Below are 15,458 nucleotides of genomic sequence, written 5' to 3' on the forward strand. Positions count from 1 at the left end.
TGCTCTTCCGATAAAACGAAAACGATCTTCGAGATATCAATATCAATGGGCTTTCCCGGATTGTTTTTTTCCAAAAAGTTACTATAAAAATGAAGGAATTCTTCGGCCACTTCTTCTAATGAGGTTGTATACATTCCATCTCCTTTACGCATCATTGCAAATGTAATTCCATTTAGTGTTCTTCTTCACCATCGAATGGAAAAACTTTGTGCATTTGTCACTATTCTTTAGGTACTCACATTTGGCTTGTTGGTAATAAAAGCTTATTTCCGCTTCACAAAGATCCATGGCTATTTTCCTCATGCTTCCCACCCTACTTTCAAGTTCAATATTAAGAGGATCCTCTTGCAAATCCAATTGCGCCATTTTCAACACCAAAGTAGCCATTTTAGTCCTAGTGGAGATGTGTGTAAAATGTTTATCATTAAGTTTCCTTACCTCTCATTTAAGTCTTTGCAACTTTTTACGAAGTATGAATTGCTTTGTAATCCTAACCTCTTGTTTCCAACAATTTTGGACTACATCATGGAAGTTTTCATGATAAGACCACATATTAAAGAACCTAAAAGGTTTTTTCCTATTTCACTCTTGACCAAACAATGATAAAATGCACGGTGAGTGGTTAGAAAGGCACGTTAAGGTAAAAAATCAGCAAGACAATTAAACCCCACTTGTATCCAATCATCATTTACCATGACCCTATCAAGTTTACTCTACATTTTACCATTTGTCCACGTGTAAAAACATTCAATTGACCTCATATCCGTTAATCCAACATTGAGGCAACAATTTTCAAAGTCTTTCAACTCATACAGTGTAACATCCGTCCCATTATATTTTTCATCAAAATTGAGCATATTGTTGAAATTCCCCATGATCACCTAAGGTCAAAAGCAATTTGACTCAACTTCCATGATGTTATTCCATAGTGGCCTTTGGCTAACAATAGTATGGAATGCATAAACAAAGCTAACAAGAAAAGTTAAGTGAACTTACCTTGCAAGTAGCAGAAACAATAGATAACTTGTGATTTAGTCTCCAATACTCCTAAATCGACTTTCATGGGGTTCCACAAGATCAAAATTAAACCAGCTTAATGAGTGTGAAAGTTATTGATTTGTGATAATCCACCAAATTTATTTGGCATAATCAAGTTTAACTTTGACTCTCCCAACTTTGTTTCCAAAATAACCATTACATCAATGTCATGTTGCTTTATGAAGCTTTGAATCCCTTCCCTAATATTCCAAGTACCGATCTTCATAACCATAAAACAAGGGAAATTCCCCCCTTTTTTATCATTAGCGGCTACAACTTTCCTTTGTTCTTCAAGCTTCCCTTTCAACTTTTCATTATTTCTAATTTTAGAGGGCCCTCTATGTGAATGAGAAGATCCATCCACCCTCAATTTAGCCAAATGATTTGCCTCTATTCGGATTGGAGTTATACGCCTGCTGTGCTACCCCCATTCAAGAATTTTTTTTCTTGCTGATTAACTCAATAAATTGTCCGTCCTACTCAACCTGCTATCCAGTATGCATGTTAGCTTGCTGTCTAGTGAATTTTTCATCCACACCAGCATGTGACGAAGCTTTGTCAATATTATGTCCATTCCGTTTAGCCAAAACTGCCTAGTCCAAAATTTTCTCAATAATCTATCCGTTATTCCTAGCTTGAGTTCGCCTAGCATTAGCCTCCACAATCTGATCGTGCTTTATGGACTGAGTCTTAGAGTTACATATAGCTATTGTGTGCCCAAATGTCTTGCAAATGTTCACAAAATTTAGGTTCATATTCATAAACAACGGATCAAACCAAATCTTTAGATGCATCAATTTCTACAAGGACTCTAGCACAAGATAATCTCTCCTTAATTCATGTGAGTTTGTCCATTGTAATTGGTTTCCCAATCGTTGAAGCAATATTTCCCAAGGCTTTTTGCCACACATTTTATATAACGTGATTTTATACCGCAAGCGCACGGTGTCAACTTTTGTAGTATATTAAAGAATTGAAAAGTGTCGAACCCATAGGGATTGATATTCGACTTCAACTGAGTACTATAATTGTGTCCGCGTTTACTTTATCTAGACAATCGAGTGTTAAATTAATACTTGAATACTAAACTAACGTCAATGAATTAAATAGTACAATAAAAGTGATGCAATTTTTAAAGACTAAATCAAAATTATGTAATGTCTAGGGAGTGATTTCACCGTATTCTCGACATAATTCTTAATCCCTATAGATATTTCTATCAACTATTTTTCGAATTCATAGGCAAGAATCCTAAATTAATTCTATTTCCCCCTCACGAGCGTCAAATAGAACCTATCTCTATATTTTAACCCTAATATCTCTATTCCGAATTAAATATATAAAGATTATCACGCACTTGGTTCTTGTTTTACCCTCAAAGATTCGTACTTTCTCTCGAAACCTACAAACCTAGGTTATATTGTTCTTAGATCACGCCTAAATTTCCCTCTCTCGAGCGTCAAATTTAGAACATCAATTCATTCAATTGGTGATCAGGCAACTGAAAGCATTAAACAAGAACAATACAAATCAATTCTGAAAAATTAAATGAAAATATTATAAAGAAATTAAATCATGTCTCAAATATGTTACATCAAACCCTAGATTTAATAGTTTAGTTCATGATTGAGAAGAAAAACACAATAAAATACAAACTAGAGTGCATGTATAAGAGAAAGATAGAAAAAACTCAAGTTGCTGCTCTATTTCTCAATCTTGTTGCTTGATTTCTCAGTTTTCTCCCTTCTTCTTCTCCACAATCGGGTCGATCTTCTCTCAATTGGTGCCTCTCTTTTTCTTGCCTCTTCAGCTGTCAACCCCATTCTCTCGTTCTTCATCTTGGTATTTATATTTTATAAGAGTCCTCAAGGGTTAGGGTATGATTTTTGGGCCGAAAAGATAATTAAAAATCTGGGTTTTAACGTTTCGGGATTTGGCGCCACGGGGCCCAAACATAGCGCAATGGCGCCGCGATTATCATGGTAACTGGCGCCATGGCTCCAGTGGTTCTGCTGGAATTCATCGCTTTGGGGCACCATGGCATCCCTTTTTCGGCGTCGTGGCACCAATGCCACTGCTTTGCTTCTCTTCACTTTGTTTTCCAAGCCTATTTTCCACTCCAATCTTATTCAATACTTGCTTATTCATGCTCCATTTCATTGATCATCGTTTTTCTTCATCACAAGCTCCCAATAGTGGTATTTTCTCGAGAGTTGTCCAAACTGCAAAACAACACGAATACACACATCAAAACGTTCAAAAATGCCCAAGAACACATCAAAAAACGTGATTTAGAAGCTTCAGTTTAATGAGTGAATTACACTCATCACTTTTGCATTCCAACAATCCAAAGGTATTCCTGGCAACTTAATCCAAATCAGCATACTGCTCACTTCATCATCGTCAAATTCAAAGCAACGAGGCTTAATCTTTAATATTAATGGCCTTCCAAACACCAAATAGGGACCTCCATGCAACACACTTAATCTTGAAGCCTCATTCACCAATTTAAAAATTAACCTTCCACTTTCACAGTGAAATATTGATATTCAACCTTCCATAAATCGCACATTTGTAAGACCGCCTTTTTTCCCAAAAATCTTCTGGAAAATTATCCAACTAGCCAATGCCCCCATGATTATTCCACATCATCATGCTTCAAAGTAATTTTTCCAGGCTGATGAATTGAATAAAAACTAAAAGAAAAAAGAGAAACGTAAAAAAACCAATAGATCTTTGAAAGCTAACTACTGTCGCTGTGCTATGGAGTCATTAGCTTCGAATCATCGATGCTAGTTTTTGCAGCAAACACCCCTCAATCATCGCCATTGGGTAGAGGCTAGTTGGGACTATGGAAGGATAAAGTTAAATGTGAACACTCCAATTGATGTTCAATTGTGAGTTACGATCTTCATGTCGCTATGCAGTCCTTAGCTTCGAGACTCCAACGCCAATTTCTGTAGCAATAGCCACTCAAATGCCTCCATTGGGTAGTGACTGGTTGGGACTATGGGGGGTAGGGGTTTGGAATGGAAGTAAGCTCGTGATTGGAGTAGAAATGGTTATTGTTGTGGTTGATGATAAGTGATAAAATGGATATCAAGGACAAAGACAAGGAGTGGTGACAATGGTAATCAATGGCAACAACGTGGGGCTTGGGACCGCGAGGATAGTAGGGGTTTGGAGGTGAAAATAGGGTGAGGGTTTGAGTAGGAGTGATTGTTATGTGGTATTGGCGGTAGAGTGCAATGGGTATTGAGGAAGAGAATGAGAAAACGGTAGTAGTGGCAGCAATCGACGATGACGCTATGTTGTTGCTCCGTCGAACTCGCGATTACTACGTTCCAACGACGCTGTAGTGGTGATGGCTACGAGGCTGTGGTAGTTGTCGATGGTGGTAGAATGAGGTGAGGTAAGGTGGGGTGGGGGTGAGAAGAGTAATGACTGTGATCACTTTAAGCCCTGTTTGATTCTCATTTTTATCAAAATCCATTTTTATCTCTTTTCTTTTAACCACACATTCTTCATTAAAATAATTTTATACATAATTAAAAAAATTTCCTTATATTTCATCCGCACATTCTCCATCAATCTACTATTCTAAAATTTATTTTTCCATAAAAATGGGATTCAAACACCCTCTAATTATTTAATTTGTGACTTAACATATGTTTATGACACTAAAATTGTGTGCTTATTGTGATCGTGACCCATTTAATTAAATATATCTAGATCACTACATTTTATCATAGGTAACAAAATGTGATCATTTGATTTTTAAAATTTTTTCAAAAGTTTTTTATATACAAAATTATTTTAAAAAATTTATAGCTATGAATTTTTCACATACAAATATCAAAGTAAGAAAATATTTATATATATGGGCTTTTATTGGACCTTAGATATATGGTTCTTTATTTTACTTGGTGTAATCCATTCAGTCATGTTGTTTGATCTATAGATAGATCATTGTCTTAAATGTAAAGTCAATACCATGCAAGGTCAAGATCACAGCCTTCTATTTCTTGATAAGATAGAGATAATTTCATACGGCCATAAGTTGATTTCCAGGAAAGATAACGGTTCCCGCTTTTGGTAAACGAAGGTCCTAAATATAAAAGCTAAAGATTTCAGTAGATGAAGTCACTTTATCAATCTAGTCAACAATATTTGGGGTTCGACTAAGCTTGAATACCCCCATGGTATCAACTCAAAAACGATATATTTTCAGAGTCAACTACAGAAGTTATTCAAAACAATATTGATTTGCATGTTTGCCTCAATCATATTGCATTTCGGTTTCGGACCATATACCAAAAGAGATTGTCAACATTGGTGGGAATTTGGTCATATTTTAGCAAGAATTTGAGCATTTTTTAGATGGCAACTCTACAAGACACTTTTGAAAGCACCGTTCAAGACAATAATGTTCTCACAAGGAAGAATTTTTATTCCTAGTCTTGTACTTATTAATCAAAAATCGAATTGATTATTAGTTTAAACTTATTTTCCCAATCAATTCAAAATTTACTGCGTGCGATAATTAGAAACCTACAAGTGAGATCACACTCATCAGACCACATGAACTTTGGCATGACAGTGCATGCGTGGTTACACAAGATTAAAGTGCAACTACAAGTGTATCCCAACTTAATTCAAAGACATAAAGGCAAGTTTCGTTCTTTAAAATTTATTTTTAATTATATATTTTTTAATAAAATAATTTTATCCGTAAATTTTTTATTTTTATTTTTTTACTTTCTAATTACACAATCTCCTATGAAATCAAATTTCACAAAATCTATTTTACGAAAGGCTCAAACAGGAGCTTAACTTTTTGATTAATTTATAGACAATGAAAATTTAAAACTAAAATAAATTGCTAAGAGAAAAAATTATAAGCATGTTTATGTTGAAATTTGGCACCCTCTAATTTTATTTTTATTTTTATTTTAAAAAAAAGGGGAATTATCCCTTGAAAACGACTATTCATTTGATATTTGAAGGACTACTTTCGACTTTTTGTGCTTTGTTCATTCCAACGTTTTAAATGTTCAATAAGCATGTTACTTGTTTATTGATATTTTCAAATTTGACGAATTTCTTGGAGAGTTTTCTTGAACCATGCATCAGCGACGAAGATGGAATTTTTTCGACCGATGATGTGATGTTATTTCCAAGGTCGATGAAAGTCATTGATGAAAATCCGTAGGTGATTACAAGCGAAATTGTTGCTGGGGTGGTGCTTGTTGAACAGCCCCTAAATGGATTTCCCCTTGTTGCAGATCCATAGGTTAAAAAGTTATCACCAACTTTTAGTGTGTTTTATTCCTTAACATTTTAAATATTTAATAATACGTAATATTAGTATTTTCAATTTTAAAAAAAAAAAGGAAAAATAATAAGTCCTTGTTTGATTTCCATCATTTCGAAAGACATTTTTTCTCAAACTCATTTTGAATTTCACATTCTCACAATAAAATATTTAATACATAAAATAAAAAAAAAATTCTAATTTTTAACCACACATCCTTAAAAACTTATCTATTATAAAACTCAATTTGATGAAATAATGGGCATACTAGGGCTCAATGTTTACTTCTTTAGCACTGTTTCTTCTACCATTATTTCCACACAAAATAAATAAATAAATAATCAGAAGTCAAACTTATTTTTAACCACACATTCTCAAAATAAAATATTTTAGACTTAAACCCAAAATATTTTCCTATTTTTTAATCACACATTCTTCAAAAATTCACTATTTTAAAACTCGTTTTCATTGAATAATGATAAACAAACATAAGCGAATTTTGAATATGTCTTCTACTATGATTAAGATACTCGTTATGAAAAGAGAACTTTTTGAAGATGCTCTTAATATATTTTTATCCAACTTTCTAACAATATTAAGTAAACATTGTGTGCCTCATTTTCTTGAGCGTCATCTCTTATATGTCCATCATTTATTACACATTTATTCTTATGCAGAAGTACTAACACAAGTTATATATTTTTGGAGTGTGTGACAAAATGTTAAGAAAAAACTCAAAAGTTTGTATCGATTAACTTCGGCATTTTATTCCCCATCTTAACTTAAGATATATTAAGTCCTTCAAAGAAACGATTTTCTTACCTTTTTAACATTAAGCAGGTATTAATTTCAAATTCCCATAAAACAAAATTAATGATAGTTATAAAATCAAAGGCTCTTAATTGAAGGAAGATCAGTCACTTATCTTCAAATCTTCTCTTTTCCATCCACAATTTGATTCATGTCATAATAAAGGAAAAGATCATGGTACAAGCTCATGCCAACACTACTTAAAGCTACTCCCCCACCAAATTAAAAGTCTCTAAATTGAGCATCCAAGGAGAAAAAAAATCAGTTTCTTTGCTACCCACAACACACACCAAGAGATCACCTTTGGATATGAAAACATGGGAGTGCTAAAAAGGCTTGTTTCAGTCAACCCCACCTATCATATATGAAATAATCTTGCTAATGTGTGAACAAAAATCGACTACACATGGAGATAATTTTTAGTTTATAAGGAGATTAAATTACTTTAATAGGTTAACTCATGAAACATCAATTCTTAACAATTTGTAACAATGTTGTCTTCCATGCTTAGTCAGACTTTCAACATGAATTCTCTCCTGAAGACAGACAAAAGTAATGGTCCCCCAAGTTGGATCACAATGTTACGGAATATTCGTTATTACCTATCAAGAGGTTGTATTCACGTACAATAGTGGCCTTCAACGTAGTGGAAGAGAGAACCGAAATGGTATATGTTATTTAGTTATGGATGATTAGTAAAAAAGTGAGCATAAAAGATCGAATTAACATTCATATATTTCTCCTCTATTGTGTCCAGTTGTAACATATCAAACATATCATTAAAGTAGGGTTGGGCAAATCTCCTGAACCGAACCCGACGGTTCTTATAAAATTAAATACCTGAACGGGTATCTGAATTGAGAACCGACGGGTTCGGTTCGGTTCTCGATTTTAGAACAAGAACCGAAGAACCAAATATTTTTAATTTTTTTTATATTGAATAAATCAAATTGTTTTAATTTTAATTTTTTTTAAACAAAATAACAAATTAACAATTTCTAAATTCAAAATTTTGGCCTAATAATTTGTTTCATTTCTATTTTTTTAATTTTTTGCCCAATTATCCATTTTATTGTTTCATTTCTTAGCCCAACAAGATTCAATTCACTAAATAACCCTAAACATCTACACTAAAGTGCATAACATTGTCTCGACTCTCGTACTCACTCTCGCAGCCTCGCTGACATTCCAAAACCTATACAATCGCCGACCGACGCTGTGACCTCCGATCAAAGCTGTGATCTCTACCGACCGAAACTTTGACCGTAGCGATTATTTGAACAAGATAATATACTATTCTCTGACATTCCAAAAACATTGAATGTGTCATTAATTGTATTTATATAATGCTGTTATAAATGTTAAAAAATTTAATTATAGTACGGAACCGAATGAAACTGAACTGAACGGAATCGAACCCGAGCGGTTCCATAATTATATTTGGACCCCGACGGCTCCATTTACTAAATACCCGAAAATTTTGGTTCGGTTCGATTTTCTTTAGAATCGAACCGAACTGACCCAGAGAACCGAAACGACCCACGCCCACCCTAGATTAAAGTACAAGTATTCAAAAGCAAAATTCACAACTTGTAGGTTGTCCCAATTAAAGAAAAGAAAAGAAAAAGAATTAAAAAAAAATGAGAGGAAAATAGAGCAAATATAATCTTAGTCATATATACTATATAGTATTCTTGATTACCATAAATGAACCCTGTCTACAATCAAAATATATTCCTCATTCTCTCTACAATCTCAAAAAACTTTCCATTTTATTGTTGAACTCTAACTATTCAACTCTTGATCACTTATACCTCAAATCATGTCTATCAAAAAACTCTCAGACCCTATCAAAATGTACAACAAACCATTCCACGGGTGGAACGACTCCGGCGAGCTTGACGTTTTCGAGGCTGCCCGATATTTTTCAGGTGGTAGCGCCGATGAAGTTCTGGGCAGTGAGACCGTCCCAAAAACTGCTCGAATGAGCCTAGATATGCCTACCACTAGAACTTTAATTCCATCGCAAATTTATGTAATGGAAAAGCAAATCTTGAAAGAGAAGAAAAACAAGCAGCCTAGCTCTCCAGGTGGTAGACTTGCACACTTCTTGAATTCCCTATTCAAACAGGCTTCATTAAAGAAGAAGAAATCGAAAACCGGGGTGAAAATGACAAAGGATGAAGAAGAAAGCCCTGGTGGAAGAAGGAAAAGAAGAAGCAGCATTAGCCATTTCAGAACAGCAAGCAGTACTACAGATTCTAAGTCCTTGTATTCATCTATAAGTTCAGGTTTTAGAACAACTCCTCCTCATGCAAATACTCCTATTAAATCTTATAAAGATATCAGAAACTTTTCAGATTCTAACAGAACTATTTCTGGGCAAAAGTTCAATGGAAATGTCAAAAGTGATTATTCTTCTTCATGGCTGGATGATAAGTTCAAGTTCAACCATGGGTATCCAGAGAAAAACTGGGCTGATAAGTATCCAATGGAAGAAAATGAATTCAGAAAATTCAGTGATGTTGACGACGGAGCAGATAGTGATTCTAGTTCAGACCTGTTTGATTTACCAAATCATGAGTTAGAATTTTACTCAAGTGATCTTCCTGTTTATGAAACTATTTTTGTTTAGATCAGGCTGTAGCTTCTGCTTTGTTTTAACTTTCCCTTTATGTACGGTTAAGAATGTTTGCCTGTTTCCTCTTTTCCTTTGGACATATGCCATTGAGTGCAACAATATGATGTAGTGTACCACTACACAAGTTTGTATAATTGCGTATAATGAGAAATCATCCAAATTTGTTAATGGAGAAGGAAAAAAATCATCACACCCATGTTATCTTTTGACTCTGGGTTTAAGAAATGATATAGATTTGAAGATCATGCGCATTTTATAAAGTTGGATTAGATAAGAGTCGACGTGACAATATATAAATCTTTTATTTAATAATCTTGTTCAATTCATGATTAGATCCGACATGTCTTTAAGAATCTAGTTAATTAAAAATGGATCATATTGACAAACTAATTCTTGATTGAGAGCCTATATAGCTCAATATAATATTGTCCGATGTCTAATTTAAGTTAAACTCAATGTTCACATATCAAGAAGCATGAGTAAAATAAGGTGGAATATTACTAATGTAAAAGAAATTTCAGTCTTGCTCTTCAATTGACATATTTCGATGCTCAATCTCATTCTGTGAAGATCTTATGATCGTTTACGAATTTTCAGTTGTTGTAGAAGACAACCTAGTAACTAATTTTGAGAAGTTAAATATAACCTTGTGTGGCACTCATCCTCAAGAGTTCCCTCTCTCTCTTTTTTTTTTCTTTTTTTCTTTTTTTTTTTTTTTGAATGGGAAACTCAAAATACTCAACAAAATTCAAGTTAATTTACAGAAAAAAAACATGTTTTTGTTTGATCAGAGGATTCAGATAAAAGACAACATTGTAACATTTATTTATTTTTTATTTTGGAAGCACGTCATTTTAACTCTTAGTAATATTTGAATGGTAGCTAGTGTATAAACTAAAGTCAATTTGACAGATTGACCAAAGAGATTTATAATCATCAGAATAAATCAAACTTGTAACATGCATTAGACTATTCATATAAATGATGAGTGGACACCAAATTGGGTGCACTAGATAACGAACCACCCAACTCATCGAAGGCCTAAGCTTACCATAAGTTATGACATAAAAGTTACCAACAAAATGAGGGAAAAAAATATTTTTTAATATTTGGGCAGTGCTAAACAATCACCGTTTAAAATGAGCGATAAAGAAGTGATATAAAATAAGAAAATTTGTAATAGAAGTTTCATACCTTTCGAAAATGTTCCGAATACCTTTTACTTTTATTCTTTTAGTATCAGTAGGACATTTTCTCTGACGAGCTTGTTCTCAACATTGATGAAATTCATATCAATAAGAGGTTAGAATGTTGGGTTGCTGTATCCCGAACTTTTTTACCTTAGTTCTTAAATTCCTAACATTTTAATTAATGTGCATAATAAGGAGGGTCTTCGCCAAATGTTAATCAGTTGACCAAAAGTCAAATATTTGGCAAGGAGATGGTGGTGGGGATCGGTGGCTAGGTCTAGGAATCCTTGTTGGTGGTAGTTGTTGTGGTGGCGTGGGTGACATGTTTGGGTTTGGAGGTCGGTGAATTGGGGAAGAAGTGTATTTTCATTCTTTTAATATTTCAAATAAATCCCTAAATTAGAAACTAGTCAAGTGAAATACGATCTACAAAATAATTTGAGATTATTTTCTTTTTTTATTTATTTTTTAAATTGTTTTAATTAATTAAATATTAAATAATTATGTTGTTCTTCATTAAATTGGTCAAATTATGGTCTAATTTTTGACTTTTAGTCAAACAGAGTCCTTACTATGGGGATTAGTATAAATGTTTAAGATGCAATTATTAAGATTAGAACTTAGAAGGTTTGAGACTCGTCAATACGTTTTTTAAAGATTTGAGATATCTGTTGCAAATTTCCTATATAATATTGTTCAAATTCATCAAAATATTTAAGACAATAATAATGTTGTCTGCCTATTTTCTTTTAGTACTTCATTCAATTTATTGCTATGTCTAACAAATAATTATATCAATAACTATATCACATAGTGTTATGATTTGCCTCCTTTCTAGGTCTGGGCATCGGGTTGGTCGATTCTGGTATTTCAATACTCGAAATCATCCATTATACTTTTGGTATTTCGTAAATGAAACCATTCGGATCATTTTAAATGGTGGAACAAAACCCAAACCCGAAATGCATTGATGAATTTCAATAATTTATTTTTTTAAAAAGAATGAAATTTCATATAGGTCTCCATTTCGGTTACTAATTTATGTTTTTGAGAACCAGGCCGAAACCATCGGTTCTGGTTCGGTTTCGATCCAAGAGATCCAATTTCGATTAAAATGCTCAAACCTACTCCTTTCATCTAACTTGTTCTACATATTGTACACTAAATTGTGTACTTAACGACATCAATCTAGCTAGCTCAATCTCTTCAATTTTGACCATATAACCCGGATAATCAGATAATCATAACGTTATAAAAATTTGTAATAGAGATGTATGGAAAGATTTCGTTGTTGACAATTCTAAAAGTGGAATCAATTTTGTTGGTATCCAATCTCTTAAGGCCACATCAATAAGAGGATTAATTATTAAAAAATAAAATAAAAAATCCATTTCAATATGGTTAAAGCTTAATTATCAAGAATACTATATATGAGGTGAGGTGCGAAAAGATAAACATATTGTTGGAATTAAATTGAACAACAATTAACTCTGCATTCAGGTTTCTTAATAATATTGAACGTGATCATTGAATAATTGCATCGAGAAACTCGTTGACATTTTCTGGATTGGAATTTAAATTTTTTTTGAATAGAAGGATTGCAAGATTTTGGAATTTAGACCGTAAATTTCTGTTCGAAATAAATTTCATAATATAACATTTCAAGGTAGAAGATACCGAAGTCGTTGTAGTATAGTGGTGAGTATACCCGCCTGTCACGCGGGTGACCCGGGTTCGATCCCCGGCAACGGCGCTTTTGATAACTCCTTTGTCTTCTCTCTTTTTTTCCCAAAATTAATCGCAATTTAACCAATTGCGATTTCGGTTCAATGTTTGAGGGACCGCCGCCTAGATGTTCACTATAAAATCTGGCTTTTTAATTCCCGCCATTTCTCTCCCCGCGCCCCCCCTCCCTCCATACACACACACACAGGGCCGGTCCTGTGATAATGGAGGCCCGAGGCGAGGTCCGTAAATTGGGCCCCCGGACGAAATCAACGTAAAAATTTACGTAAAAATCTAATAACATTTTCAATTATGTACGCAAAAATTTGAGCATTACAAGTTTACGAAAACAATACAAAATTAAAATAACATCCAAAAAAAAAAAAAAAAATTGAAGCAAAATTGGGCCCCCTAAGAGTTTTGGGCCTGAGGCTGAGGCCTCAAATGCCTCAGCCCAGGACCGGCCCTACACACACACACACACCAGGGAAAATCTGAAGCAAAATCGATGGCGAAAAGAAAGGAAGATAAATCAGAAGGTCTAGAAATCGTATCAATCGGAAAAATCTATTCTGGTCCCTGGGATAAGAAGTATTGGAGCTCATCTCGGGTTCGATTTTTCTCTCTTTCCCTCTTTTTTATCTATATACTGAATAATTTTGATCATGGAGCTAGTTTCTTTTGTGCTTTTTGAATTATTGAGTAATGCAGCGTCAATTTCGTTTTTGTTTTTCGTATTCAGGTTATAAATCTGAAAATAAGATGTCATGTTATCATTTTAGCCCGTGATTTCAGTTGCTGTAAAACCTATTATTTTAATTGAGACTGGCCGAATGTTTGGATCTGCTAACAGCTGGCTATTGAAATCTAGAGAATAAAGTGGAATTGTAAGCATGGATAGGTCTATTAAGGGATGTGCTAATGAAACATTAGCATACTATAGAGCAAGTTGATGGTGAGGTAATGTATAATAAATCTTATTTTTTTTTCACTTATACATCATTTGGTGGAATAATTTTTCTTGAAAAGGGAAAAGCTCAAATGCTAATGGATACGCAATAGAGAAGATATATCTATCCCCGATAAAAGAAAAATGAACTGGCAGATATGAAAAATAATCCCTTTTCATTTGGAATAAATAATTCCATTAGTTGAGGCATGAGGATGTAACAGTAGGATGTTAGTGGATATGTAAATTGCTAAATAATTCTGTTATGATAACCAGAAGAACTCATAGCATTGGCCAGTTTTGAGCGTCAAGGAATGCTTTAAATTTTGATTTCTTATTCTCTCTGGGAGAGAAACTGAATGTTTTTGATGGATCAGAAGTTAGAACTAGATTTAGAACTCAACGTGATAATTTCTTCTATTTTTGATTTAGTTTTTTCAGCATAATTGCCTAACTTGAATGGCTACCATTACCCAACCAAAAAAGAGAAACAACAACTAGAATAATGAGTATTGAAGTAGGAAAGAACATGCTTACTGTATTGAAGGATATAATAAATACTCTTGAAATTTCCTCTAAACAAAAGGAAATGTTATACCAAGATGAAGTAAAATAATCCAAGAAGGAAATTATGGTGATATAATCCGAAGGTGCCTATATCCAATGCTGAGAATCTTCCTTTTAAGTTTAAAAAACAGCCAGAATCAAACAAGAACCCCCTTTAGTTCTAGTTGACATGGGAAACTAAAGTCATGGAAGCAACAGCTAAATATATCAGAGAATTAAAAACAAAACTGTAATATTTTATAGAGATTTAGCTCTATAACTTGTCCTGCATAAATTTAGTTTCTATCAGACTTCACCACACTAACAACCTTTAGGATAGACAGATACCACTATGAAATGAATGAATTTCAATCTGAAGAATTATGCATAATACAGATGATTTAACAAATGAGGCCAGAAAGTTAATAGGAAAGAATATTCTCCAAATTCTAAAATATTCGAAAGTACAATGCTGTGTTCTTTGGGTCTCAGAAACTCATATTATACTGAATTTCAGAATATTATCTTTAGAACTGAACATACATACATATATATATATATATATATAAGAAAAGATGCTTAAAAATGATTACTGGCTGATTTTTTTAATTCAATCATATTCCAAAAACTTTAGCTTAAAACAAATATAAATAGCTTCAATTTGAAAACTGAAATAGGTTTACGACCAATAAAAAAAAAAAATGTTGCAAGCTGGTAGACTGGACTCTGATTTAGAAAGGACAAATATTTCAAAAACTATGTGCAGAATGCTTGGAAGCTAGAACTTCGTTATAGCTTAGGTCCAGACAATTTCACAAGTTTGAATAGGGTTTAACATTCAAAACTTTCAAATATGTCTGGAACTTAGTTTTAAACTTTTGGAACTACTTTTAGATTTATAAATGAAATTTCTTTTTAGAATAGAATTAGGCCTTATCTGCTGATCCATTTATTTATGAGGTTTCCAATCTAATAAAATTGACTGAAGAATACCATCTGGTTCTTTATAAGAAAAGATCCACAAGTCTGAAAGCCATAAGTGGATTTCTGAAATCCCATTGTAGATGTTCTGAAATGTTCTGAATTAAATCAAATTATAGATGTCTGGAATCAGTTTATGGAAAATTTTGCTGTCTTTAAAGCTGAAATTATTCATTTTGAAAACCTGTCAAGTGCTGGACAGTAGACACCAAATGTATGCAATCATCAAAATTTAGATATTAAGGGAATGCAAGTCCAGTACTT

General features: G+C 33.3%; 2 protein-coding genes and 1 non-coding gene across 12 annotated transcripts in view; all 3 read left to right on the forward strand.

Moving 5' to 3' along the window:
• The first annotated feature begins 8,881 nt into the window (after positions 1-8,881).
• On the forward strand, positions 8,882-9,797 carry LOC111395298 (protein BIG GRAIN 1-like E). Its single transcript, XM_023021280.1, has one exon. The coding sequence runs from the start codon at positions 8,985-8,987 to the stop codon at positions 9,795-9,797; it is 813 nt and encodes a 270-aa protein (XP_022877048.1). The 5' UTR covers positions 8,882-8,984.
• Positions 9,798-12,674: 2,877 nt separating this feature from the next.
• On the forward strand, positions 12,675-12,746 carry TRNAD-GUC. Its single transcript has one exon. It is a non-coding gene; the product is annotated as a tRNA-Asp (tRNA).
• Positions 12,747-13,182: 436 nt separating this feature from the next.
• The window catches only part of LOC111396224, an 11,848-nt gene continuing 9,572 nt past the window's right edge, over positions 13,183-15,458 (forward strand). For 5 of the 10 annotated variants that reach the window (XM_023022585.1, XM_023022587.1, XM_023022589.1 and 2 more), the window contains exon 1: positions 13,187-13,328. In XM_023022585.1, coding sequence (XP_022878353.1) covers positions 13,227-13,328 — 102 coding nt within the window. In that variant the 5' untranslated portion in view covers positions 13,187-13,226. Of the gene's footprint in view, positions 13,329-13,460; positions 13,679-15,458 lie in introns of all 10 variants that reach the window. The other 5 variants (XR_002702967.1, XM_023022584.1, XM_023022583.1 and 2 more) reach the window with 3 other exon arrangements.

The sequence above is a fragment of the Olea europaea genome, chromosome 6 (genome assembly GCF_002742605.1).
Source record: "Olea europaea var. sylvestris chromosome 6, O_europaea_v1, whole genome shotgun sequence".
In the NCBI taxonomy this organism is placed as follows: Eukaryota; Viridiplantae; Streptophyta; class Magnoliopsida; order Lamiales; family Oleaceae; genus Olea; species Olea europaea.

What these genes read in the sequence shown, in the direction of transcription:
- LOC111395298 (XM_023021280.1), top strand. Translation starts at nt 8,985, where the DNA reads ATGTCTATCAAAAAACTCTCAGACCCTATCAAAATGTACAACAAACCA.